This window comes from Orcinus orca, chromosome 20, assembly GCF_937001465.1.
Source record: "Orcinus orca chromosome 20, mOrcOrc1.1, whole genome shotgun sequence".
Taxonomy (NCBI): Eukaryota; Metazoa; Chordata; class Mammalia; order Artiodactyla; family Delphinidae; genus Orcinus; species Orcinus orca.
Genome location: NC_064578.1, coordinates 42805535 through 42830253, shown reverse-complemented (window position 1 = coordinate 42830253; position 24719 = coordinate 42805535). Strand labels below are relative to the sequence as shown.

The 24719-nt window shown below is 40.4% G+C and overlaps 1 protein-coding gene and 1 long non-coding RNA gene across 2 annotated transcripts in view; both read left to right on the top strand.

Annotated features, from left to right (window-relative positions):
• Nucleotides 1-15711, top strand: part of ZNF599 (zinc finger protein 599) — a 61164-nt gene extending 45453 nt beyond the window's left edge. Inside the window, exons 4-7 of the mRNA XM_033413844.2 lie at nucleotides 11296-11347; nucleotides 11811-11920; nucleotides 13448-13543; nucleotides 15470-15711. Of these exons, the coding sequence (XP_033269735.1) occupies nucleotides 11296-11347; nucleotides 11811-11820 (62 nt within the window). The 3' untranslated portion in view covers nucleotides 11821-11920; nucleotides 13448-13543; nucleotides 15470-15711. The remainder of the gene's footprint in view (nucleotides 1-11295; nucleotides 11348-11810; nucleotides 11921-13447; nucleotides 13544-15469) is intronic.
• A 48-nt stretch (nucleotides 15712-15759) lies between these two features.
• On the top strand, nucleotides 15760-24345 carry LOC125962670 (uncharacterized). Its single transcript, XR_007474184.1, has 2 exons — nucleotides 15760-16892; nucleotides 17733-24345. It is a non-coding gene; the product is annotated as an uncharacterized LOC125962670 (long non-coding RNA).
• Nucleotides 24346-24719: the final 374 nt, after the last annotated feature.

The following is a 24719-nucleotide window of genomic DNA, read 5'->3' as shown; positions in this document are numbered from 1 at the left end:
TCCCAGCTCATTTTGGTTGTTCATTGTCAACTCAAACTCCACATGCTTCATGGGGCCCACACAGACATCTTGATTTTCTCCTTATTCTCCTCCTCTTTCAAGCCCCCACACTTAGCAAATGGAATCGCCATCCACCCACCAGACAAAGCTGAACATCCAGACATTTTCCTGTATCCCTCTTTTGTCCTCACTTACCCTCCCTGCACATTCATTCCAGCAGACAGTGTTGTTTTCAATGCTGCCTCAAAGTGATGGGGCCTCAGCCTTCATTTATTTGCATCCAGTTCTCACCTGAAGCACTGCAAGGACTGCTTAACCAGTCCTGTGCTTTCACGCTTGCATCCATATAGTCCATTCTCTATACAGAAATTAGATGATTTCTAAACTACATAAATAGAATTCCATTTTGTAACATCTTTTAATATCTTCTGATCTCTCAAAGAATATAATCCAAATTCTTTATGTTGGCTTATACAGGCCTACCTGACTTGGTTCTGCCTCCTTCCATGCTTCTCCTTGCTCACAAGGACACACATGTTAATTCAGTGACCTGCCTTCTTTACCTCTCACAAGCCACATTTATACATCTTTAAGCCTTTAAACAAGCCTTTTGCCTGGAGGCTCCTCCTCATGACCTCACTGCTGTTCTATCTTGTCTTCTAGATCCTTGCTCTATTGTCACCTTCTCAAATGGGTCGTTCCTCACCACTCTCTCTGCAGGTGCCATCTAGTCCCTCTGTATACCATCCTATTTTAATTATTCACCCAACACTCATCAATTTTTGTTACTCCTATGGTAATTCACTATGGTTTGTTTATTATTTGTCAGCAAGCACTTGATTGACACTTACTGAAAGAATACAGGTCTCTTTTCACCAATGCACCTCCAACATGAAGATCAGTACTGGGGTACTGAAGGTACTTTATAAGTAAGAAAGGAAGGGAGGGAGGGAGGGAGGGAGGGAGGGAGGAAGGAAGGAAGGAAGGAAGGAAGGAAGGAAGGAAGGAAGGAAGGAAGGAAAGGAAGAAAGGAAGAAAGAAAGGCATCTTATATGCTTCTTCATTTTCCAGTCTATCCAATCTTCCCATCCTCCCCACCCTAATCTACTTTAAGATTCTATAGATTTGTCTATTTTGGGAATTTCATATAAATGCAATCATTTATTTTCCCTTTGTCCCCATACTGTTGATCCCTTTTACCAATTTTGCCCTTCCTCCCCCTTGTGCCTTCTGGTAACCACTATTCTGTTCTCTAAGTATTATGTATTTGTTTTTGTTTGATTTGGTTTGTTCATTTATTATGTTTTTGTTTGTTTATTAGTTTTTTTATTCCACATAGGAGTGAAGTCATACAGTATTTGTCTTTCTCTGTCTGACTTATTTCACTTGGCATAATACCCTCAAGGTCCATCCATGTTGTCCCAAATGGGAAGATCTCATCTTTTTATGGCTGAGTAGTATGAATATTCCATTGTGTGCGTGTATCTCACATCTTCATTATCCATTCATCCTTTGATGGGCACTTAGGTTGTTTCCATGTCTTGGCTATTGTAAATAATGCTGCAATGAACATGGGGGTTCGCATATCTTTTTTGATTAGTGTTCTCACATTCTTTGGATAAATACCCATAAGTGACGTAGATGTTTCATATGGTAGTATTCTTAATTTTTTCTGAGGAATCTCCATACTGTTTTCTATAGTGGCTGCACCAATTTACATTTCTACAAACAGTGCAGAAGTGTTCCCTTTTCTCCACATTCTCTCCAGTACTTGTCATTTCTTGTCTTTTTGGTAATAGCCATCCTGACAGATGTGAGGTGACATCTCATTGTGGTTTTTTTTTTTTTTTTTTTTTTTTTTTGCGGTACGCGGGCCTCTCACTGTTGTGGCCTCTCCCGCTGCGGAGCACAGGCTCCGGACGCGCAGGCTCAGCGGCCATGGCTCACGGGCCCAGCCACTCCGCGGCATGTGGGATCTTCCCGGACAGGGGCACGAACCCGTGTCCCCTGCATCGGCAGGCGGACTCTCAACCACTGCGCCACCAGGGAAGCCCTCATTGTGGTTTTGATTTGCATTTCCCTGGTGATTAGCGATGCTGAGCATCTTTTCATGTGCCTGTTGGCCATCTGTATGTCTTCTTTGGAAAAATGTCAAATCAACTCGTCTGCCCATTTTTTGAGTTGTTTGTTTTTGTTGTTGTTTTTGAGTTATATGAGTTATTTATATATTTTGGATATCAACCCCTTATTGGATATATCATTTGCAAGTATCTTCTACCATGGCTTCTTTGCTGTGAGAAAGCTTTTTAGTTTGATGTAGTCTCAACTGTTTATTTTTTTTGCTTTTATTTCCCTTGCCTGAGGAAACATATACAAAAAATATTGCTAAGAACAATGTAAAAAAGCATATTGCCTATGTTTTCTTCTAGAAATTTTATGGTTTCAGGTCTTACATTCAAGTCTTTAATCCATGTTGAATTTATCTTTTATATGGTGTGAGAAAGTAGTCCAGTTTGATTCTTTTGCATGTAGCTGTCCAGTTTTCCTAACACCGCTCATTGAAGAGTCTATCTTTCCCCCATTTTATATTCCTGCCTCCTTTGTCATTCATTAATTGCCTTTATAAGTGTGGGTTCATTTCCAGGCTCTCTATCTTGTTTCATTGATCTCTGTGTCTGTTTTTGTACCAGTATCATACTGTTTAGATTACTGTAGTTCTGTGGTATAGTTTGATATCAGAAAGCTTGATACCTCTAGCTTTGTGAGTTCTTTTGTGTTTCCAAACAAATTTCATTTTTTTAAATATTTATTTATTTGGTTGCATGGGGTCTTAGTTGCATCTCCAGGGCTCCTTAGTTGAGGCTCACCAGATCCTTAGTTGTGGCACGTAGGCTCCTTAGTTGTGGCATGCGAACTCTTAGTTGTTAACGGCATGCACGTGGGATCTAGTTCCCTGACGAGGGATTGAACCCGGACCCCCTGCATTGGGAGCGCAGAGTCTTAACCGCTCTGCCACCAGCGAAGTCCCCATACAAATTTTAGACTATTTTGTTCTAGTTCTGTGAAAAATGCCATTGGTATTTTGATAGGGATTGCATTATATCTTATATTGCCTTGTGTAGTATGGAAATTTTAACAATATTAATTCTTCCAATCCATGAGCACAATATATCTTTCCATATGCATTGTCAACCTAAACTTCTTTCGTCGGTGTCTTATTGTTTTCTGAGTACATGTATTTTACCTCCTTAGCTAGATTTATTCCCAGGTATTTTATTCTTTTTGATGTGATTGTGAATGGGACTGTTTTTTTAAATTTCTCTTTCTGATAGTTCATTATCAGTATATTGAAACACAACAGATTTCTATATATTAATTTTGTGTCCTGCAACTTTACCAAATTAATTGAGGAGTTTTAGTAGCTTTTTGGTGGCATATTTAGTATTTTCTATGTATTATGTAGTATTGTGTCATCTGCAGACAGTGACAATTTTACTTCTTCGTTTTCAATTTGGATGCCGTTTATTTATTTTTCTTGTCTGACTGTTATGGCTAGAAATTTCAATACTATGTTGAATAAAAGTGGTGAGAGTGGGCATCCTTGTCTTGTTCCAGGTCTTAGAGGAAATGCTTTCAGCTTTTCACCATTGAATATGATGTTAGCTATGGACTTTTCATATATGGCCTTTATAATGTCAAGGTATGTTCCCTCTATGCCCACTTTGTTGAGAGTTTTTATCATAAATTGATGTTGAATTTTGTCAAAAGCTTTTTCTGCATCTACTGAGATGATCATATGGTTTTTATTCTTCAGTTTGCTAATGTGTTTTATCACATTGATTGATATGTGGATATTGAACCATCCTTGCATCCCTGGGATAAATCCCAGTGATCATGGTGTACGATCCTTTAATATACTGTTGGATTCCATTTGCTAATATTTTGTGGAGGATTTTTGCATATGTGTTTGTCAATGATATTGGCCTGTTATTTTCTTTTTGTGTGATATCTTTGTCTAGTTTTGGTATCAGGGTGATGCTGGTGTCATAGAAGGAGTTTGGGAGTGTTCCACCCTCTGAAATTTTTTGGAATAGTTTGAGAAGGATAGGTGTTAACTGTCTTCTAAATTTTTGGTAGAATTCAACTGTGAAGCCATCTGGACCTGAACTTTTGTTTGTTGGGAGTTGTTTTATTACTGATTCAATCTCATTACTGGTAATTGGTTCTTTCATATTTTCTATTTCTTCCTGATCCAGTCTTGGGAGATTGTAGGTTTGTAGGAATTTGTCCATTTCTTCTAGGTTATCCATTTTACTGGCATATAATTTTAGTATATAAATATATAAATATATATAAATGTAGTAATCTCTTATGATCCTTTGTATTTCTGTGGTATCATTTGTAACTTCTCCTCTTTCACTTCAGATTTCATTTATTTGTGCCCTCTCTCATTTGTTCTTGATGATACTGGCTAAGGGTTTACCATTTTTGTTATCTTTTCAAAGAATCAGCTCTTAGTTACAATGATGTATTCTATTGTGGGTTTTTTAGTCCCTATTTCATTTATTTCTGCTCTGAGAGGTATGATTTCTTTCCTTCTTTAACTTTGTGTTTTGTCTGTTCTTTTTCTAATTCCACTAGGTGTAAGGTTAGGTGGTTTATTTGAGATTTTTCTTGTATCCTGATGTAAGTTTGTGTCATTATAAACTTCCCTCTTGGAACTCCTTTTGCTGTGTCTCATAGATTTTGTGTTGTGTTTTCATTTTCTTTGTGTCCAGCTATTTTTTTAGTTCCTTTTTGATTTCTTCAGTGACCCATAGGTTGTTAGTAGCATACTTTTTAGCCTCCATGTGTTTGTGGTTTTTGCAGGGGTTTTTTAGTTATGGTTGATTTCTAGTCTCATAGCATTGTGGTCAGAAAAGATGCTTGATATGATTTCAGTTTTCTTAAATGTACCAATGCTTGTTTTGTGGCCTAGAATGTGATCTACCCTGGAGAATGTTCCATGGGCACTTGAATTTATATTCTGTTGATTTTGGATGGAATGTTCTCCATATAGCTATTACATTCACCTGATCTAACATGTCATTTAAGGCCAGTGTTTCCTTACTGATTTTCTGTCTGGGTGGTCTGTCCATTGATATAAGTGGGGTGTTAAAGTCCCCTACTAGTATTGTGTTACTGTTGATTTCTCCCCTTATGTCTGTTAATATTTGCTTTATGTATTTGGATGCTCCTATGTTGTGTGAATATATATTTACAATTGTTATGGCTTCTTCTTGGATTGATCCCTTGATCATTATGGAATATCCTCTTTGTCTTTGTATAGTCTTTGTTTTAAAGTCTATTTTCTGATATAAGTATTGATATAATACTATCTGATATAAGTATTGCTACCCTGGCTTTCTTTTAATTTCCATTTGCATGGAATACCTTTTTCTATGCCCTTTCAGTCTGTGTGTGTCTTAGGTCTGAAGTGAGTCTCTTCTTGGCAGCTTATATACGGGTCATGCAGCCACTCTATGTCTTTTGATGGGGACATTTAGTCCATTTACATTTAAAGTAATTATTGATAGGTATGTACTTATAACCATTTTATTAATTGTTTTTTGGGTTCTTTTTGCAGTTATTTTTGTTCCTTTCTTCTTCGTTCTCTTCCCTTGTGCTTTAATGACCATCTTTATTGTTATGTTTGAATTCCTTTCTTTTTTTCTGTATGTATTATCGGTTTTAGATTTTTGGCTTGTGGTTACTGTGATGTTTACATATAACAATTTATATCCATATCTTTATCTATAACTAGATAGCAATATAGATATGTAATTATTTTAAGTTGCTGATGTCTTAAGTTCAAATGTACTTTAACAAACCTGCATTTTTACTCTCCCCACCACTTTTAATTAATTAATTAATTTATTTTTGGCTGTGTTGGGTCTTCACTTCCGTGCGAGGGCTTTCTCTAGTTGTGGCAAGCGGCGGCCACTCTTCATCGCAGTGTGCAGGCCTCTCACTATCGCAGCCTCTCTTGTCGTGGAGCACAGGCTCCAGACGCGCAGGCTCAGTAGATGTGGCTCATGGGCCTAGTTGCTCCGCGGCATGTGGGATCTTCCCAGACCAGGGCTCGAACCCATGTCCCCTGCATTAGCAGGCAGATTCTCATCCACTGTGCCACCAGGGAAGCCCTCCCCACCACTTTTAATGTTTTGACATCATATTTTACATCTTTTTGTGGGTTTTTTTGTATCCCTTAACTACTTATTGTGGATATAGATTATTTTACTACTTTTGTCTTTAACCTTCCTACTAGCTTTATAAGTGGTTGATTTACTACCTTTTCTATATATTTGCCTTTACAATGAGATTTTTCCTTTTATAATTTTCATGTTTCTAGTTGTGGCCATTTCTTTTTTAGTTAGAGAAGTCCCTTTAACATTTCTTGTAAAGCTGGTTTGGTGGTGCTGAACACTTTTAGCATTTGCTTCTCTGTAAAATTTTTGATCTTTCCATCAAATATGAATGAAGTCCTTGCTGGGCAGAGTATTCTTGGTTGTAGGTTTTCCCCTTTCATCATTTTAACTATATCATGCCATTCTCTTCTTGTCTGCAGAATTTCTGCTGAAAAGTCAGATGTTAACATTATGGGAGTTCCCTGTATGTAACTTGTTGCTTTTCCCTTACTGCTTTTAATATTTTCTCTTTATCTTTAATTTTTGCCATTTTAGTTACAGTGTGTCTTGGTTTGGTCCTTTTTGGGTTGATCCTTTTTGGGACTCTCTATGCTACCTGGACCTGGATGTCTGTTTCCTTTTCCAGGTTAGGGAAGTTTTTGACTATGATATCTTCACATATGTTCTATGCCCCTTTCTCTCTCTCTTCTCCTTCTGGGACCCCTATAATGAGAACGTTAGTATGCTTGATGTTGTTCAAGACGTCTCTTAAATTGTCCTCATTTCTTCTTATTCTCTTTTCTTTTTCTGTTCAGCTTCAGTGATTTCCACTACTCTGTCTTCCAGCTCATTGATCCATTCCTCTGTATCATTTAATCTAATGTTTCTTCCTTCTAGTGTATTTTTCATATCAGTTATTGTATTCTTCATCTCTGCTTGGTTCTTATTTATATTTTCTAACTCATTAAAACCTTCTAACTTCTCACTCTGTTCATCCAATCTTTTCCCAAGTTCTTTAAACATATTTACCATCATTACCTTGAATTCTCTATGGGGTAGATTGCATATCTCCACTTCTTCTTCTAGGGTTTTATCTTGTTCCTTCTGTCATTTTGCTTTTTGTTTTCTACATAACTTAAAGAAAACAAAGATGTAGCTCTTTTATTCCTAACTTCCTGCATTACTGTATTCTTTTGTGTTTGGTCTATTTTTTGTAGTGAAACATCTAAATTCTTTTCTCATTTTCTGTTGTATATATTTTATAGCTGTTTCTTTGTGGTTACCATGGGATTACATTTAACATACTAAAGTCATTACATTCTAATTTGAATTTATCCAGCGTAACCAATAACATACAAAAACTCTGTTTTACAACTCCGTCCCCAACCCTGGTGTTTGATATCATAAAATTATATCTTTTACATTGTGTGACTAAAAATATAAACTAATAATTCTTTAAAGTGCATTAGTATCTAAGATATGTAGGATACAAAATGCAGAGTTACAAACCAAAGTTACAATCGTACTAGTTTTAGACTAATAATTTTAAAAAGTAATGTAGAAATCAAAAAGTGGAGTTAGAAACTGGTGTTACAATAATACTAGATTTTATAATTTCCCATGTATTTACCTTTATTGAGATCTTTACTCCTTCATGTGTCTTCAAGTTACTGTGTAGTTTCCCTTTATTTCAGGACTGCAGGACTCCCTTGAGCATTTCGCACAGGACAGCTCTAGTGGTAACAAACTGCCACAGCTTTTATTTATGTAGGAATGTCTTAATTTCTTGGCTCCAAGTTTTGCCAAATAGAGGATTCTTGGTTGATGGTGTGGGTGTTTGTTTTGTTGTTGTTGTTGGTTTGTTTTAGCATTTTAATGTATTGGCCCACTGCCTCCTGGCCCTCAAAGTTTCCAATGAGAAATAGACTGATGATATTAATGTTGATCCCTTGCATGTGATAAGTTGCTACTCTCTTGCTACTTTCAAAACTCTCTCTTTTGTCTTTGTCTTTCAAAATTTGATTATATTGTGTCTTGTAGTGGGTCTCCTTGCAGTCATCTTACTTGGAGTTTGTTGAACTTCTGAGATATTTATAATTATGCCTTTCACCAAATTAGGAAAGATTTCAGCCACGTTTCTTCAAATATTCTCGCTTCCCCTTTCTCTCTCTCCTTTTCTGGGAGTCCTGTAATGTGTGTTAGTCTTCTACATGGTATCTAGCAGTTCTCTTTGGCTCTGTTTTTTCTTTCTTTCTCTTTTTTGTTTTATTTTGTTGTTGTTGAACACTGGACATTTAAATCTAATAATGTGGTAATTCTGGAAATCAGACTCTCCCCTTTTTCCAGGGCTTGGTATTTTTGCTTATTTTATTTTCATTTTGTAGGCTAACTCTGTGGGAAGGATCTCCTGAGGTTTAAACTTTCAGTCTTCTCAGGTGTTTTCTGGGCCTGCACCTTTCCCTCATCACTTTCTAATTTTTCTCATATTTGCAAGTTGCTTTTCACTGTCCTAGTCCTTGATTTCTAGCTCCCAAAGTGGGAAAATGAGAAAACTGAAGGGAGGAAAAAAAGGGTTCTAGCCCTTTAAATCCTCCCAGAAGTCACATCAGCCAGAGTGGGAGGGGCTCAACAATGAGGGGAGGTGCAAGAACAATGCACCTTACAGCCCTCAGTTGTCTGCTCCTCTCTAATCAAGAACAGAAATCAAAGAACAGATCCCTGATGTTTCGAGGACAGGGTTCTTTTTGCCCTGGTTCGCACAAGCTATACATAGCTTGCTCCAGGAACACATGCACAGTGGTCTGTCACAGGGCTGGAGGTGGAGGACTGGTAGCTGCTACTGTGCTAAGGGCTGAAATTGACTAACATTAGCCACAATTTACTGCCCAAGTCTTCTTATGGAATTTGACTGCAGTAGACTACAGAGTTCCAAAATACTTACACTAGACAGATTCTGCTGAAATTGTCTATGTGAGGAGAGAAAATCCTGGTGCTTCCTACTCTATCTACACCTACATAAGCTCTTTTTAAAAACGGCATCATTAATTCATATTTTCTACTTGAAAAATTATTTTCCTTTACTCCCTGACTCAACATTTGTTCCACCACCTTCTTGGCACCCTCACCTTCTCTCCTTTTCCCCATTTTGTCTACCATGTTTTACATACTATTTAATTTAGTATTTTTTTTTCATTTTTCCTGCCTGTCGTTCTCAAATGGAATGTACGTATCATGAGGGCAGGTTTCTTTGTGTCTCTTCTTTCCTTTGTCTCCCATACACTGATGATAGTGCCCAAAAATCCATTATTTGCTCACTGAACATTGGTTAGAGCAGTGAATAAACATGACAACAACCCCCCTTCCTGTTCATTTTCACCGTTCTGGAAAATCCTTCCAAATGTCCTCTTTACCACTTTCTTCTAGTGGGTTTTGCCTCAGTGTGTTAAGAATAAAAAAGGCACACGTTTAAAAGAGAAATCCTCAAGTGTGGTAAAACTTGTAGGATAGCACAGGCTATTACTTCTCACACTATTACTCCTCAGACTTCAGTTTCTTGTGCTCAAAGTTCCTTAAGATATTAACTTTTTTCACTTCTCACAATGTGCTTTCCCAGGGGTATTTCTGCCACTATCTTTGAATGAATTCTTAATTATTATTAATGACTTTCAGGAATTTAAATAATTTACAAGTGTGTTTCAGTGATACTCTCACTCTGCATGCAGTTACTACTGTTTGTGAAATTACAGGTGAAGCGATAATCACTTCTTAGTAAGGAATTGAGACCCTGAAGTCACAAATATTTGTCTCAGGTTTCAGAGGCCCCTTTGGCACACTTGCAGGGGTTGTGACAGCTTCTTTCCCGGCAGGAAATGACATTGTGTAAGTGGCTTTCCTTTCCAGATTCCTAAAAGAAATTGAATGTGTTTTAGGATGTGGATTAGGAAACAGTATCTGGATAAAATAATGTTGCTTGCTGGGTTGGACACATCACTGATTATACCAACAGGACAGACGTTTTCTGAGGCAACCAGAGGCAGAGTGCCACCCATGTTCACCAGCTTCAGAGCCTCTGAAAGTCCTCCCCTCCCCTCCATCTTTCCATCCCTGCTGGAGACTTTTCTCACTTATCCCTAACAAAACATACTGAAATTTACAAAACTGCCAAATAAAAATTGTCACTAGCCATCTGCCTCTACAAGGATTAGATTACTAGCCACTGCAGTTGCTGACTTTCAACACACCTTGAGAGGAGTTCAGAGCAGAGATCAGGAATAAGGCACTCTGTGCTCTAGGAAAAACTGGCAGAACAGGCCTTTAGATAGTTAGATATTTTCAGGAGAAGGTTTTATCAGCCCAATTTCTTACATCTTCTCATATCTAGAAAAGCACTAAAATCATTAATGGAGACATCTGCTCCTCAGGACTAGTGGCAACATTCTGCAAAAATGTATGCTTGGTTGCATGTATCTCTCTTCACCAAAACCACATATATACTGACACACACACACACACACACACACACGCACGCACGCACGCACGCACACACCTCTTTGGAGCAGTTCCTCAGAGCTATCTGAGCCGCTGTGTCCCAGGCTAAAGTCCTCATTTTGCCCCGAATAAAACTTAACTCACAACTCCCTGTTGTGCATTTTTTTTGGTCCACAGGACCAACTCTAAGGCTTCAATCTCCATGTATTTGAAGAGTAGCTAGATATCATATGTTTCCTCTTAGATACAGACACACACTTTCTGAGTCATAGTTTGGTGTGGTGTATCCAATTAGGTTTGTAACCTTTGGAGCATCTGAAATCTTTAAAGTTATCTGTGACAGGTGGCGGATAAATCTGTGTACTTCCCCTTTAAGAAGGTGCGAGGCCCGGCCCCTTCCTAAGAGCCTCAGGCCATCATTTCCTAGCACCCCGCCTAGGGTTCCCCGAAGGCTTTCCGGTTCTTGGCCAGGCTGCCTGCAGGAGAGAAACTACACTACCCAGAAGTCTGTGCTGGGAGGAAGCAGTAAGAATTGGGCCAATAGGGACGGTAAAACGGGCGTTTCCTGTGTTGTTGGCTTGGACTTCCGGCGTCCTGGGGGCGTTAGTTCTTTTGAAACGTGTTTCTTTTGTGTTCACAGGCTTCCCTTGCCCGCGACCTTTCAGAACTTCCGAGAGAATCACCATAAAGAGGTAGGAACCACCTCTGCGCCTTGTAAGACCTTGTGGGGGGGTTAGAGGGAGCCCACAGGACCCGTTTTGGTTGCCGCCCTTCTTGGTCCCGCTCACACAGGGAATTAGAGGCCATGGTGTAGGCACATGGTGAGGACCAGCTGATTAGTATTATGCTCAACTGCCGATTAGTATTATGATCACTGTCATCTGTTCCCTCCCCTTCATTGCCAGAATGCTTGCATGTCTCTTAGGCCACACGGCCTTGGCATCGTTTTATGTCTTTTGTGAATGATTTCAGCATAGAAGACCTTTGGCTCTAATCTGCCTCGCCTTGGAGCCTGACACAGAACTGGGCTCCCAGGAAGTGCTGAGTGTTATTGACTTTGGGGCCCTCTGGTCCTTTACCAACGACTGAACGTTGAGCTCTAATCACATCTGTCTGTCCCAGGGCCAACAAAGCTACCTCTGTTTGACTTTCCAGGCATCCGTGACCTTCAAGGACGTGGCAGTGACCTTTACCTAGGACGAGTGGGGTTAGCTGGATGCTGCCCAGAGGAGCCTGTACTGGGAGGTGATGCTGGAGACCTGTGGGTAAGGCCTCACTGCTCTTTCTGTGGGGACCTGCAACCTCTTTCATGCTGCCCTTTTCAGGAGGCTTCTGAGGACACTCTCCCTCCTCCCCACGGCCCTGACATGTATTGGTTTATTTTCAGGCTCCTGTGTCTGCCACAAGGAATTTGGAGCAAGAAACCTAGTTCCCCTCAACGGCTCAGATGGCAGAGGAGAAGGATTTGTTGGAGGAAATATGGGTGTCTTATAATATTGAGGGGTAGGAGGTCCAGTCAGGCACCATGAGAGACTAAAGTCAGGAAATGGAAGAAATCCTGATTAGATACTGGCCTTGGTGTCTTCTGATCTATTTCTGGGTCTCCTTGTGCCATTCTCAGCAGATTGGCTTTTTCTGCTGCAGGGAGCTGATAGCCAGAAATGGTCACCCCCTACCCTTGATCTAAGAAACCTCTCAATTCCTTGTCTCTGCTTCTTGCTGTACTTTTTTTTTTCCTCATATATCTGTCTTTTTCTATGTCTGGCTGTCTCTGCATGGGTGTTCTAGTGGCAGGAAACAGCCACCCGAGCCCACACTTCTTTTTACCTCTTACTCCAGTGCTCAGCACAGGCTGGCCCTAATTTGTTCCTTCTCCAGATTCCTACAAGATGGAGACTGAGTGGCCAAGCTTGATTGGTTTATAGCCCAGTCAGCAGAACCCCTGGGTAATGGCATGTTGTTCAGCAAGTGAGTGAAGCAGACAGGACATCAGGAGGCATCTGTGTGAGTCCTACTGGCAGTCATTCTGAAAAACAGAATCTCCTTTAAAAGGCTTTTTTGGCCCCTGATGCCTACATGCTCATCCCTCGTGTACTTAAGTCTGGGCCATGATCGTCTCTTGGTATGGGAGATCATTTTAGAGGGTGCACAAACATGGCAAGTGGCAATGATGGACAATCAGAGAAGGCCGTTCCTTTTTCTCTTGTTTTTCCTGTTGCTGTTTCATGCTGTCTTTTAATGCCCTTTTGACTGCTGGCAATTTCTCTCTTCAACAGAAGGGACAGCCTCAGACTCAGAGCCCTGAGCAGGCAGCATGAGTTCATTGAGACTTGATAGTTCTGTTTTGATTTTCTTGCAGTAACTTTGCATTTGTGGCAAATGAAACTGGTTTTTCCATTTCTTATATGGACACAAGATTCCCTATATGAAGACATGTATTAAAGTTAAATAAAAAGTGGGTCAGTGTCAAGGAAGGCAGTTGTTAGCAATGGTCATAATTAATGTTCCATGAACACTAGTGCATCTGGGTCCCATGACTGCATCTGGACAGTTTTGGGGGGTCCTCCAGGACTAGGGAGATGGATCACCCTAGACAGCTAGCACTACCCTACTCAGCCTTTAGGGCCTAATGATAACGTTCTTGGCTTTGGTTCCCAGGTCACAGATCAGTTTGGACAAGAGCAGCCTCATTCCGAGGTCTCCTCTCCATCTCAAAGTCCCAGACAGGACTGAAACATTTCTTTTTGTCTTTGCTAAAAATACGAATATCTTATTTCTTTCTCCACAAACAGGATATCCGGTTCCCAAACCAGATCTAATCCACCCACTGAAGCACAGGCAGGAGCTGTGGGTGGTGAAGAGAAGCCTCTCCCAAAGTGCCTGTCCAGGTGGGTGACCAAGTGTTGGGCAGGAGGGGTCATGGCAACCTTAACTGAGGGGACCACTGCCTCTGGAATTCCGTGGGAAGCTTCTTGTTGTGGCCTCCTTGGGTGCCTGGGTCAGGATAGAGCTCTCCGTCTCGAAGTCCCTTTGTCCTCCCACCTCAACAGATTCTTTTCTGCCACAGGGTAAAGAACCTGTTTTATGTATAAGGGCAAGGCTCTGGGCTCCAACTGCTTGGTATTAAAACCTGCCTTTGCCAGTCACCAGCCCAGTGGCAATAGGGAAGTTGCATGATTTTGTCGGGCCTCCTTTAGTTAATTTAGGCTGTTAATGTTCACTGCAGTAACAGATAGTCTCCAAAAGCTGAGTGGCTCAACACATGAAGGATTTTTCTCACTCGTGGCAGGGCTCGTGTGGGTCAGTGTGTAAGATTGTATCACACGGTTATTCAGAGACCCAGGTATCGCCTGTCTGGCTTTATGGTTACCTTGGCATCATTCTACTGGCAGAGGGGAAATGAGAGGAAGTATGGAAGTCACACCTACATTATTTCCCCTCACACTCTTGACAAGAACTCGGCAGTTGGCCATCCCTTTTTTTTTTCCATTTATTTTATTGAAGTATAGTTGATTTACAATGTTGTGTTAGTTTCTGGTGTACAGAAAAGCAATTCAGTCATACATATATATAATAGATTACGTCTACTAATCCCAAATTCCCAATCCATCCCTCCCCCACCCCGCCCTCCCCCTTGGCAGCCACAAGCTTGTTCTCTATGTCTGTGAGTCTGTATCCCTCTTTCGATGCAGCTGGAACTGAGGTTTAGCTCTGTGTCCAAGGAGAAGAGCAGATGGGTTTCTGGGTTTTGTTTACATCAAACCAGTCTGCTGCACTCAGCCTACTCCTGAAAAATGAAAGTGATAATAATTTCTAACTCATTGGGCTGTTTGAAGATGTAATCATTTGATGCATGAAATTAGTTAGCACCATGCCTGAGTTATAGTTACAAGCTCAAAAAAAGCTGTTAGGATCTTTCATGTAATAATAACAATCACAATGCATAATCCCTCACATGTCCTCCTAGACTCAGAATAAAAGAGTTTATGTTACCATCTCTGCCCGTAGGCTGCATCCCACCCTTTTCCACCTGTTCATCTATCCTTCCGTTTGTCAGACAGAAGCAATCCCTAGCTGCATTGTCTTCCTGGCCCTCCTTTACTGTAGAGCCTCAAGATGGTATTTGGCTTTGTTTGGCCCACATCTGGGCTGCTGAGAACAGTTAGAGTCACAAAGTGTGTTGATTGGTGCCACTGCAGTCACGGTCTTGCCCCTCTCCTGCTTCCTTGCACTCCCCAGCCAGTTCATGTGTGTCTCTAGCCCCCTTCACAGCCCGATGGAGTCTCTTCCAAATACTCACCTTTCAATTACATTCCACATGTTCCATCAAATTCTTCATACCTTAGAAGGAAATCATGATCTTGCCCACTCCTCCATCCTCCACAGTATCAGTGGATGGCCTTGTCATTCAGACAGTTGAGAAGGTGGGAAACGACCTTGTACAAACTCATAGTACTCTGCCTCCATCTAACCCAACATTCAGCCATTATCATCCTGCTTATTTTATGGTTTTCATATTGGATAAAGCCACCACCTCCGCCACCTCTGTGAGCTGCACCACGAACATCCTGCTTTAAGCGCTCATCATCTTTTGCCAGGACGATGCCAAGACACTCCTAACTGGTTGGCTCACATCTGCTCTGTGTTTCTTCTGATCAGCTCTCTCCTGCACCAGCTCTGCCATCCATACAAGCGTTGATCCAAACATTCACCACTCCCTGAGCCACTGATGTCTCAGCATACAACCTACTTCATTGCCTTCTTTCTTGCTGCTCAACCTTACAGAGCATCTCTTATCTGTCTCATACCTGTAGCTTCCCTTCCCAACTTTGGAAGAGGTCTCGCCCCTGCCGTAGCTACTTCCTGCACCAGAGACTAAACCACACCTTCTCCTGCAACTTCGGAGGCTTCTCATGCTTCCTCCTAGAAAGTATTTAGACTAAATACCGGTATTTAGACTCTGTCACCATAGATTAGCTTTGACTGTCTTGACTTGATGTAAATGGAGTCCCACAGTTTATTCTGTCATGTCTGTCTTCTTTTGATCTTCGTTATGCCTGTGAGAGTCATTCTTGTGGTTCTGTATAGTTCAACTCTGTTCTCTGTACTCAGCAGTATCTCATTGTAAGGATGTCCATTCTCCTGTGATTGCCGTTTCTTTTCCTATTTCTGATATTATGAACATTCTTGTTCGTGTTATTTTTGGAGATATATACTATGTATATGTAATATAGTACTCATTTTTGTGGGGAATATACAGAGAGAGGAATGACTGGGTCTTAGGCTATGTATATGTGTAGCTTGAACAGAAACTGCCAGACAGTTTTACAGAGTGGCTGCACCCTTTCACGCTCCCACGAGCCATGTGTGAGAGTGCCCATTGCTACATTCCCATCAGCACTTGGTGTCTTCCCCTTTCCTTTCTGAGGCCCAGTGGTGAGGTGGCTCAGAACCACAGCACTGAAACCATTCTTGATGAGGTCATAGCTTTTATCCTAATTGCCAAATGCAACAACAGCACTAACGATAGTGAATAATGGCCCACGATATACTGAACATTCAACCTGTGCCAGGCACTATGCTAAGTACTTTACAGGTGTGGTCTTGTTAACCCTCATGGCAGCTGGTGAATTAGGAACTGGGCATCTCCCAGTGTTTCAGGTTAGGAAATGGTGATTTACAGGTGGTTAATAACTGTCAAGATGACTGCTTCATAGAGGCAGGGTTTGAACTGAAGTGACATTCTTCACCACCACGCTGTACTGGTTTTCGATGCAGCAGAAACCTGTTCCACTTTTCTGTGCCTCAGCTTTGGTAGCACTTAGTCCCAGTGGTCCCTCTTTTCCAGTTCTGACTGGATTGTTCTCTGCCTCTTACTCTGATCGCCTCCTCAATATTGGCTTTGCCTGACATCTCATGGCCCTTTCTTTTTATTGTAATTAGTCTCCCAGAATGATCCGCCTCTACTCTTAGTTCTTCAGCTCATGCATGTTGTGTCCCATATCCATGCCGCAATATAGGCAGGATAGTTAACAGGTATTCATTGCTTTTTGGTGCTTGTAAACACTGTATATACACTGTTTCAATTCATCCTCACAGTGATTTTTTGAGACTCTACTTGTACTCTGATTTGTAGGTGAGGAAGCAGAAGCTTGTGGAAGTTGAACGGCTTGCTGAAGGTCAGAAAACTAGCAAGGGGGTGTTGCTGGGATTTGAGCCTGGGCTGATTCTCCCTAGGTACCATGATGTCAAACACAATACTCTGTTGGCTTCTAACATTTATATTTGACTACAGTTGTATACGTTTATATTAATCATAAACCTTGGTTTATGACACACTCATCATCTGGCAATGTACTATCATGTTTAATTTATTTTTAAACTTTTCCCAGTCATTTATTTATTTCCCCTAAAAAGATTACAGTGGGAATTTCCCTGGTGGTCCATTGGTTAAGACTCCATGCTTCCAAAGCAAGGGATGTGGGTTCAACCCCTGGTCAGGGAACTAAGATCCCACATGCCGCGCAGCGTGGCCAAAAGATTAAAAAAAAAAAAAATTATAGTGAACGCCATCAACCAATGCAAGAACAGGAGTATTACCAACCAATATCCTACCTTGATCTATATATTTCTCCCTTTCCCATCCTCTCCCTTCCTGACAAAGATAATCACTGTCTTGAACTTGCCTTCATAATTTCATTACTTTATATGTGGGAGTGTTTTATATTATAAATAGAATTTCTTTTGTAGATGTGGTGGCTTTCAGATTTTCTGTTTCTTGTGCTGGATTTGTTATTTTGCATCTTTCAAGCAGTTTGTCTATTTCATCTAGTTGTCAATTCATTGGTTTAATTAAAATCGTATCATACCTGTTTGTAAGCATACTTAAACAGCGTATTATATGGTTTTCTGTTTTTTAATTTCTGATAAATGGTTATCATACTTGATTGCTATGGCTTGAATGTGTACCCCTCACATTTCATTTGTTGAAATCTTCATCTCCAAAGATGATGGTATTAGGAGTTGGGGCCGTTGGGAGGTGCAGAAGTCATGAGCGTTCAGTGTCTTATCCAACAGGCTCCAGAGAGATCCCTCATCCCTTCCACCATGTGGGGACACAGTAAGAAGGCACTGGCTATGAACCAGAAAGAATGCCCTCACCAAAACGTGACCATGCTGGCGCCTTGATCCTGGACTCCCCAGCCTCCAGAACTGTGAGAAACAAATTTCTGTTGTTTGTAAGCTACCCAGGCTTTGGTATGTTACAGCAGCCCAAATGGACCAAGACATTGATGTAGTTTTCTGATACATGCTTTTAAAGAATTCAGTGTTAAATTACTAAGAATCACTGTGTGTGAGCTGTAGTGTTTTTTTTTCCTTCTTCTCAAAATATTCTGTTACGTCAATATATCACAATGTATTTATCGATTTTTGTGGACATTCACCTATTTCCATAATTATATCCAAAAATTCTCACTATACTACCTTGTTCAATGAAAGATACTTGTTTCCTTTTTCTTTCTTTTTTTATTTGGTGGTTATCCACCTTGCTGCACACACGTGCAGGAGTTTTAGTTGTAATTCTTCTTATGAGTGGAATGACTGATGGAAAACAACTTTACAAGATGTTGCCCAGTGTTTTCTAAAGTGACGTTATCAGTTTGTTAACTTCACCAGCAATGAATGTGAGATTTCATACACCACATCCTGTCCCACATATGATATTTTTGGGCTCTATAATTTCTTCCAGTTGAATAGGTGCTAACTGGTTTCTTACTCTGGTCTTCACTGGCATTTACCTCATTACCACTGAGGTTGAACTCCTCATTAAAAGTTTTTTGGCCAGTGTGTATGTTCTTGTGGAATAGAATAGAGAGCCCAGAAGTAGCCACTTTTTAATTGAAGTATAGATGATTTACAATATTATATTAGTTTCATGTGTACAACATAGTGATTCCATATTTTTATAAATTATACTCCATTTAAAGTACTTACAAAACAATGGCTCTATTTCCCTGTGCTGTACAGTATATCCTTGTTGCTTATCTATTTCATACATAGTAGTTTATACCTCTTAATCCCATACAGCTATCTTGCCCCTCCTCCTTTACCTCTCCCTACTGGTAACCACTAGTTTGTTCTCTATGAGTCTTGTTCCTGTTTTATATATATTGGGTTGGCCAAAAAGTGCCTTTGGTTTTTAAGTAAAAATAAAAGACACATTTTTCATTTTCACCAAGAACTTTATTTTTTTAAAAGGAGTTTTTTATATGTTTTTATATTTTATTTATTTTTGGGGGTGTTGGGTCTTCGCTGCTGCACGTGGGCTTTCATCTAGTTGCAGTGAGTGGGGGCTACTCTTCATTGTGGTGCGCAGGCTTCTCATTGCAGTGGCTTCTCTTGTTGTGGAGCACAGGCTCTAGGTGTGTGGGCTTCAGTAGTTTTGGCATGCAGGCTCAGTATTTGTGGCTTGAGGGCTCTAGAGTGCAGGCTCAGTATTTGTGGCACACGGGCTCAGTTGCTTCACGGCATGTGGGATCTTCCCAGACCAGGGCCTGAACCCATATCCCCTGCACTGGCAAGCAGATTAACCTCTGTGCCACCAGGGAAGTCCCACTACTTTTGTCTTTTGTCTTTAACCTCCATAGTTTGTGTGTAGATGATTTCCTACCTATACTTACATTCGCCTTTACTGGTGAGCTTTCCCATTTCATAATTTTCTTGTTTCTAGTTGTGGCCTTTTCTTTTCTGCCTACAGAAGATCCTTTAGCATTTGTTGTAAAGCTGGTTTGGTGGTGCTGAATTCTTTTAGCTTTTGCTTGTCTATAAAGCTTTTGATTTCTCCATAAAATCTGACTAGAGTCTCGCTGGGTAGAGTATTCTTGGTTGTAGGTTTCCCCCTTTCATCACTTTAAATATATCATGCCATTCCCTTCTGACCTGCAGAGTTTCTACTGAAAGTCAGCTGATAGCATTATGGGAATTCCCTTGTATGTTATTTGTTGCTTTTAATATTTTCTTTCTTACCATGTGTCTTGGCATGTTCCTCCTTGGATTAATCCCGTATGGGACTCTGCACTTCCTGTGAACTTGGGGTGACTGTTACCTTTCCCGTGTTAAGGAAGTTTTCAGCTATTATCTCTTCAAGTATTTTCTTGGCCCTTTCTCTCTTCTCCTTCTGGGACCCTATAACGTGAATGTTAGTGTGTTTGATATTGTCGCAGATATCTCTAAACTGTCCTCATTTCTTTTCTTTCTTCTTTGTTCTGTGGCAGCGATTTCCACCACTGTCTTCCAGTTCACTGACCCATTCTTCTGCCTCATTTATTCTGCTGTTGATCCCTTTATAGTGTATTTTTCATTTCAGTTATTGTATTCTTCAACTCTGTTTGGTTGTTCTTTATATTTTCTAACTCTTTGCTAAAAACTTCTTGTAACTTAAACTTCTCTGCATCCTTTCTTTTCCCGAATTCTTGGGTCATCTTTACGATCATTACTCTTAACTCTTCTTGGGTAGATTGCCCATCTCCACTTCATTTAGTTGTTCTTGTGGGTTTATTTCTTGTTGCTTCATCTGGAACATATTCCTTTGCTGTCTCATTTTGTCTGAATTTCTATTTGCATTTTTATGTGTGTTAGGTTCATTATGTTTTTCAACCTTGGAGAAGTGGCCCTCTCTAGGGGATGGACTATTTGTCCCAGCAGTATACTCCCCTCTCATCACCCAAGGGGCAGAGGACAGCTGGTCCTACAGTAGTTTCTGACCTGTGTTTAAGGACTTAGTTACACAAGCTTAGGGATCATAGTTTTCTTGCTTATGGACTGCCCCCTGGTGAGTGAGGCTGGTCAAGAGGCTTGTGCAGGCTTCCTGGTGGGAGGGGCTGATGCCTACCCACTGGAGGGTAGAGCTGGGTTTTGGCTTTCTGGTGAACAGGGCCATGTCAAGGGATGTCTCTAGAGGTGGCTGTGGACTGAGGAAGTCTTTAGGCAGCCTATCTGCCGATGGGTGGGGCTGTGTTCCCACCAAGTTGGCTGTTTGGTCTAAAGCATCGCAGCATGGGAGCCTACAGGCTTTTGGGTAGGGTTAGGTCTTGGTGCTAATGACCCCAGAAAGACTTCTGCCTTCAGTGACAAGTTAATGTAGATGAATACTCACCAATATCTCCGCCTCCAGTGTGTACGTCCCCAGGGTGAGATACAGCTGCCCCCTGCCTCCCCAGGAGACCCTCCAAGACCAGCAGGTAGGTCTGGTCTACACTCCGATGAAGTCACTGCTTTTGCCCTAGGTCCCAGTGTACATGAGACTGTGTGTGCACTCCAAGAGTGGAGTTTCTGTTTTCCCCAGTCCTGTGGAGCTCCTGCATTCAAGCCCTGTTGGCCTTCAAAAGTCAAATGCTCTGGGGCTCCTCCTCCTGATGCTGGACCCTCACGCTGGGGAGCCTGACGTGGGGCTAAGAACTCTCCTGTGGCAGAACTTCTGTGATATAATTATCCTCCAGTATTCTCCAGTTTGTGTGTCACCCACCTGGGAGGTATGGGATTTGATTATATTGTGAGTGTGCCCCTCCTACCATCTCGCTCTGGTTTCCTCTTTATGTCTTTGGCTGTAGAATTTTTTTTGGTAGGTTCCAGTCATCTTTATCGATGGTCGTTCAGCAGTTAGTTGTGATTTTGGTGTGCTCATGAGAAGAGTTAACACAAGGTCCTTCTCCACCATCTTGTTTCCTCTCACTGTCACTAGTTGTTTACTTTCCTGTTTTTGCCACATATTGTGTCTTTTTTCTATATTCAGTTCTGGAGTTAGGAAAGTCCAAGATCAAGATTCCTATGGGGTTCAGTTTCCTGGCTTGCAGAGAGCCACCTTCTCGCTATGTCCTCAAATGGAGAGAGAAGTCATCGTGTTCATAAGTGAGGACACACAATATGTTAAATATGTAACTTCTTCAGAATAAAAAGAAAAAATAATTTATACAAAAAAGGAAAAAAACATTCCAACAAATGAAAGTCCAGGACCAGATGGCTTCATAGGTGAATTCAATCAAACATTTAGAGAGAGAAGACCTAACACCCATCCTTCTCAAACTCTTCCAAAAAATTGCAGAGGATGGAACACTCCCAAACTCATTCTGCAAGGCCACCATCACCCTGATACCAAAACCAGACAAAGATACTACAGAAAAAGAAAATTACAGACTGATATCACTGATGAACCTAGATGCAAAAATCCTCAACAAAATACTAGCAAACAGAATCCAACAGCACATTAAAAGGATCATACACCATGATCAAGTGGGATTTATCCCAGAGATGCAAGGATTCTTCAATATACGTAAATCAATCAGTGTGATACACCATATTAACAAATTGAAGAATAAAAACCATGCTTTTCTCAATAGATGCAAAAAAAACTTTTGAGAAAATTCAACACCCATTTATGACAAAAACACTCCAGAAAGTGGGCATAGAGGGAACCTACTTCAACATAGTAAGGCCATATGCCATAAACAACAAACCCACAGCAAACATCATTCTCAGTGGTGAAAAACTGAAAGCATTTCCTCTAAGATCAGGAACAAGACAAGGATGTCCACTGTTGCCACTATTACTCAACATAGTTTGGAAGTCCTAGCCATGGCAATCAGAGAAGAAAAAGAAATAAAAGGAATCCAAATTGGAAAGGAAGAAGTAAAGCTGTCACTGTTTGCAGATAACATGATACTATACATAGAGAATCCTAAAGATGCTACCAGAAAACTAATAGAGCTAATCAATGAATTTGGTAAAGTAGCAGGATACAAAATTAATGCACAGAAATCTCTTGCATTCCTATACACTAACAATGAAAGATCAGAAAGAGAAGTTAAGGAAACACTCCCAGTCACCACTGCAACAAAAAGAATAAAATACCTAGGAATAAACCTACCTAAGGAGGTAAAAGACCTGTACTCAGAAGACTATAAGACACTGATGAAAGAAAACAAAGATGACACAAACAGATGGAGCGATATACCATGTTCTTGGATTGGAAGAATCAATATTGTGAAAATGACTATACTACCCAAAGCAATCTACAGATTCAATGCAATCCCTATCAAATTACCAATGGCTTTTTTTTACAAAACCAGAAGAAAAAACCTTTAAATTTGTATGGAGACGCAAAACACCCCGAATAGCCAAAGCAATCTTGAGGGAAAAAAGCGGAGCTGGAGAAATCAAACTCCCTGACTTCAGACTATACTACAAAACTACAGTAATCAAGACAGTATGGTAGTTTCACAAAAACAGAAATATTGACCAATGGAACAAGATAGAAAGCCCAGAGATAAACCCATGCACCTATTGTCAACTAACCTATGACAAAGAAGACAAGGGTATACAATGGAGAAAAGACAGTCTCTTCAATAAGTGGTGCTGGGAAAACTGGACAGCTACATGTAAAAGAATGAAATTAGAACACTCCCTAACACCATACACAAAAATAAAGTCAAAATGGATTAAAGACCTAAATGTAAGACTGGACACTATAAAACTCTTAGAGGAAAACATAAGAAGAACACTCTATGACATAAATCACAGCAAGATCCCTTTTGACCCACCTCCTAGAGAAATGGAAATAAAAAAAATAAATAAATGGGACCTAATGAAACTTAAGAGCTTTTGCACAGCAAAGGAAACCATAAACAAGACGAAAAGACAACCCTCAGAATGGGAGAAAATATTTGCAAACGAAGCAGCTGACAAAGGATTAATCTCCAAAATATACAAGCAGCTCATGCAGCTCAATATCAAAAAACAAACAACCCAATCCAAAAATGGGCAGAAGAGCTAAATAGACATTTCCAAGAAGACATACAGATGGCCAAGAGGCATATGAAAAGCTGCTCAACATCATTAATTATTAGAGAAATGGAAATCAAAGCTACAGTGAGGTGTTACCTCACACCGGTAGAACGGGCATCATCAGAAAATCTAGAAACAACAAATGCTGGAGAGGGTGTGGAGAGAAGGGAACCTTCTTGCATTGTTGGTGGGAATGTAAATCGATACTATGGAGAACAGTATGGAGGTTCCTTAAAAAACTAAAAAATAGAATTACCATATGACCCAGCAATCCCACTACTAGGCATATACCCAGAGAAAACCATAATTCAAAAAGACGCATGCACCCCAATGTTCACTGCAGCACTGTTTACAATAGCCAGGTCATGGAAGCAACCTAAATGCCCACTGACAGACAAATGGATAAAGAAGATGTGGTACATATATACAATGGAATATTACTCAGCCATAACAAGGAACAAAATTTGGTCATTTGTAGAGATGTGGATGGACCTAGAGACTCTGTATACAGAGTGAAGTCAGTCAGAAAGAGAAAAACGAATATCATATACTAACACATATATGTGGGATCTAGAGAAATGGTACAGATGAACTGGTTTGCAAGGCAGAAATAGAGACACAGATGTAGAGAACAAACATATGGACACCAAGGGGGGAAAGCAGGGGTTGGGGGGGCCGGTGGTGGGATGAATTGGGAGATTGGGATTGACATATACACAGTAATGTGTATAAAATAGATAACTAGTAAGAACCTGCTGTATAAAAAATTAAATTTTTTAAAAAAGAATCTGCATATAACAGCAAGGTGGGTAACCACAAAAAATAACTGAAAATAAATAAATAAATAAAAAGGAAACAAGTGAGTATCTTTAACTGAACAGTATAGTCAGAATTTATGGGTGTAATTATGGAAACAGGTGAATGTCCACAAAAATTGATAAATATACTGTGATATACTGGTGTAACAGAATATTTCAAGAAGAAAGAAAGCTATAGTGCACACATTGTGATTCTTATTTAACACTGACTTTTTTAAAAGCTTATATCAGAAGACTATAGTAATGTCTTAGTCATTCAGGCTGCTGTGACAACGTACCACAGTCTGGGTAGCTTACAAACAGAAATTTGTTTCTCAGAGTTTTGGAAGCTGGGAAGCCCAGGATCAAGGTGCCAGCATGGTCACATTCTGGTGAGGGCCTTATTCCTGGTTCATAGCTGGTGCCT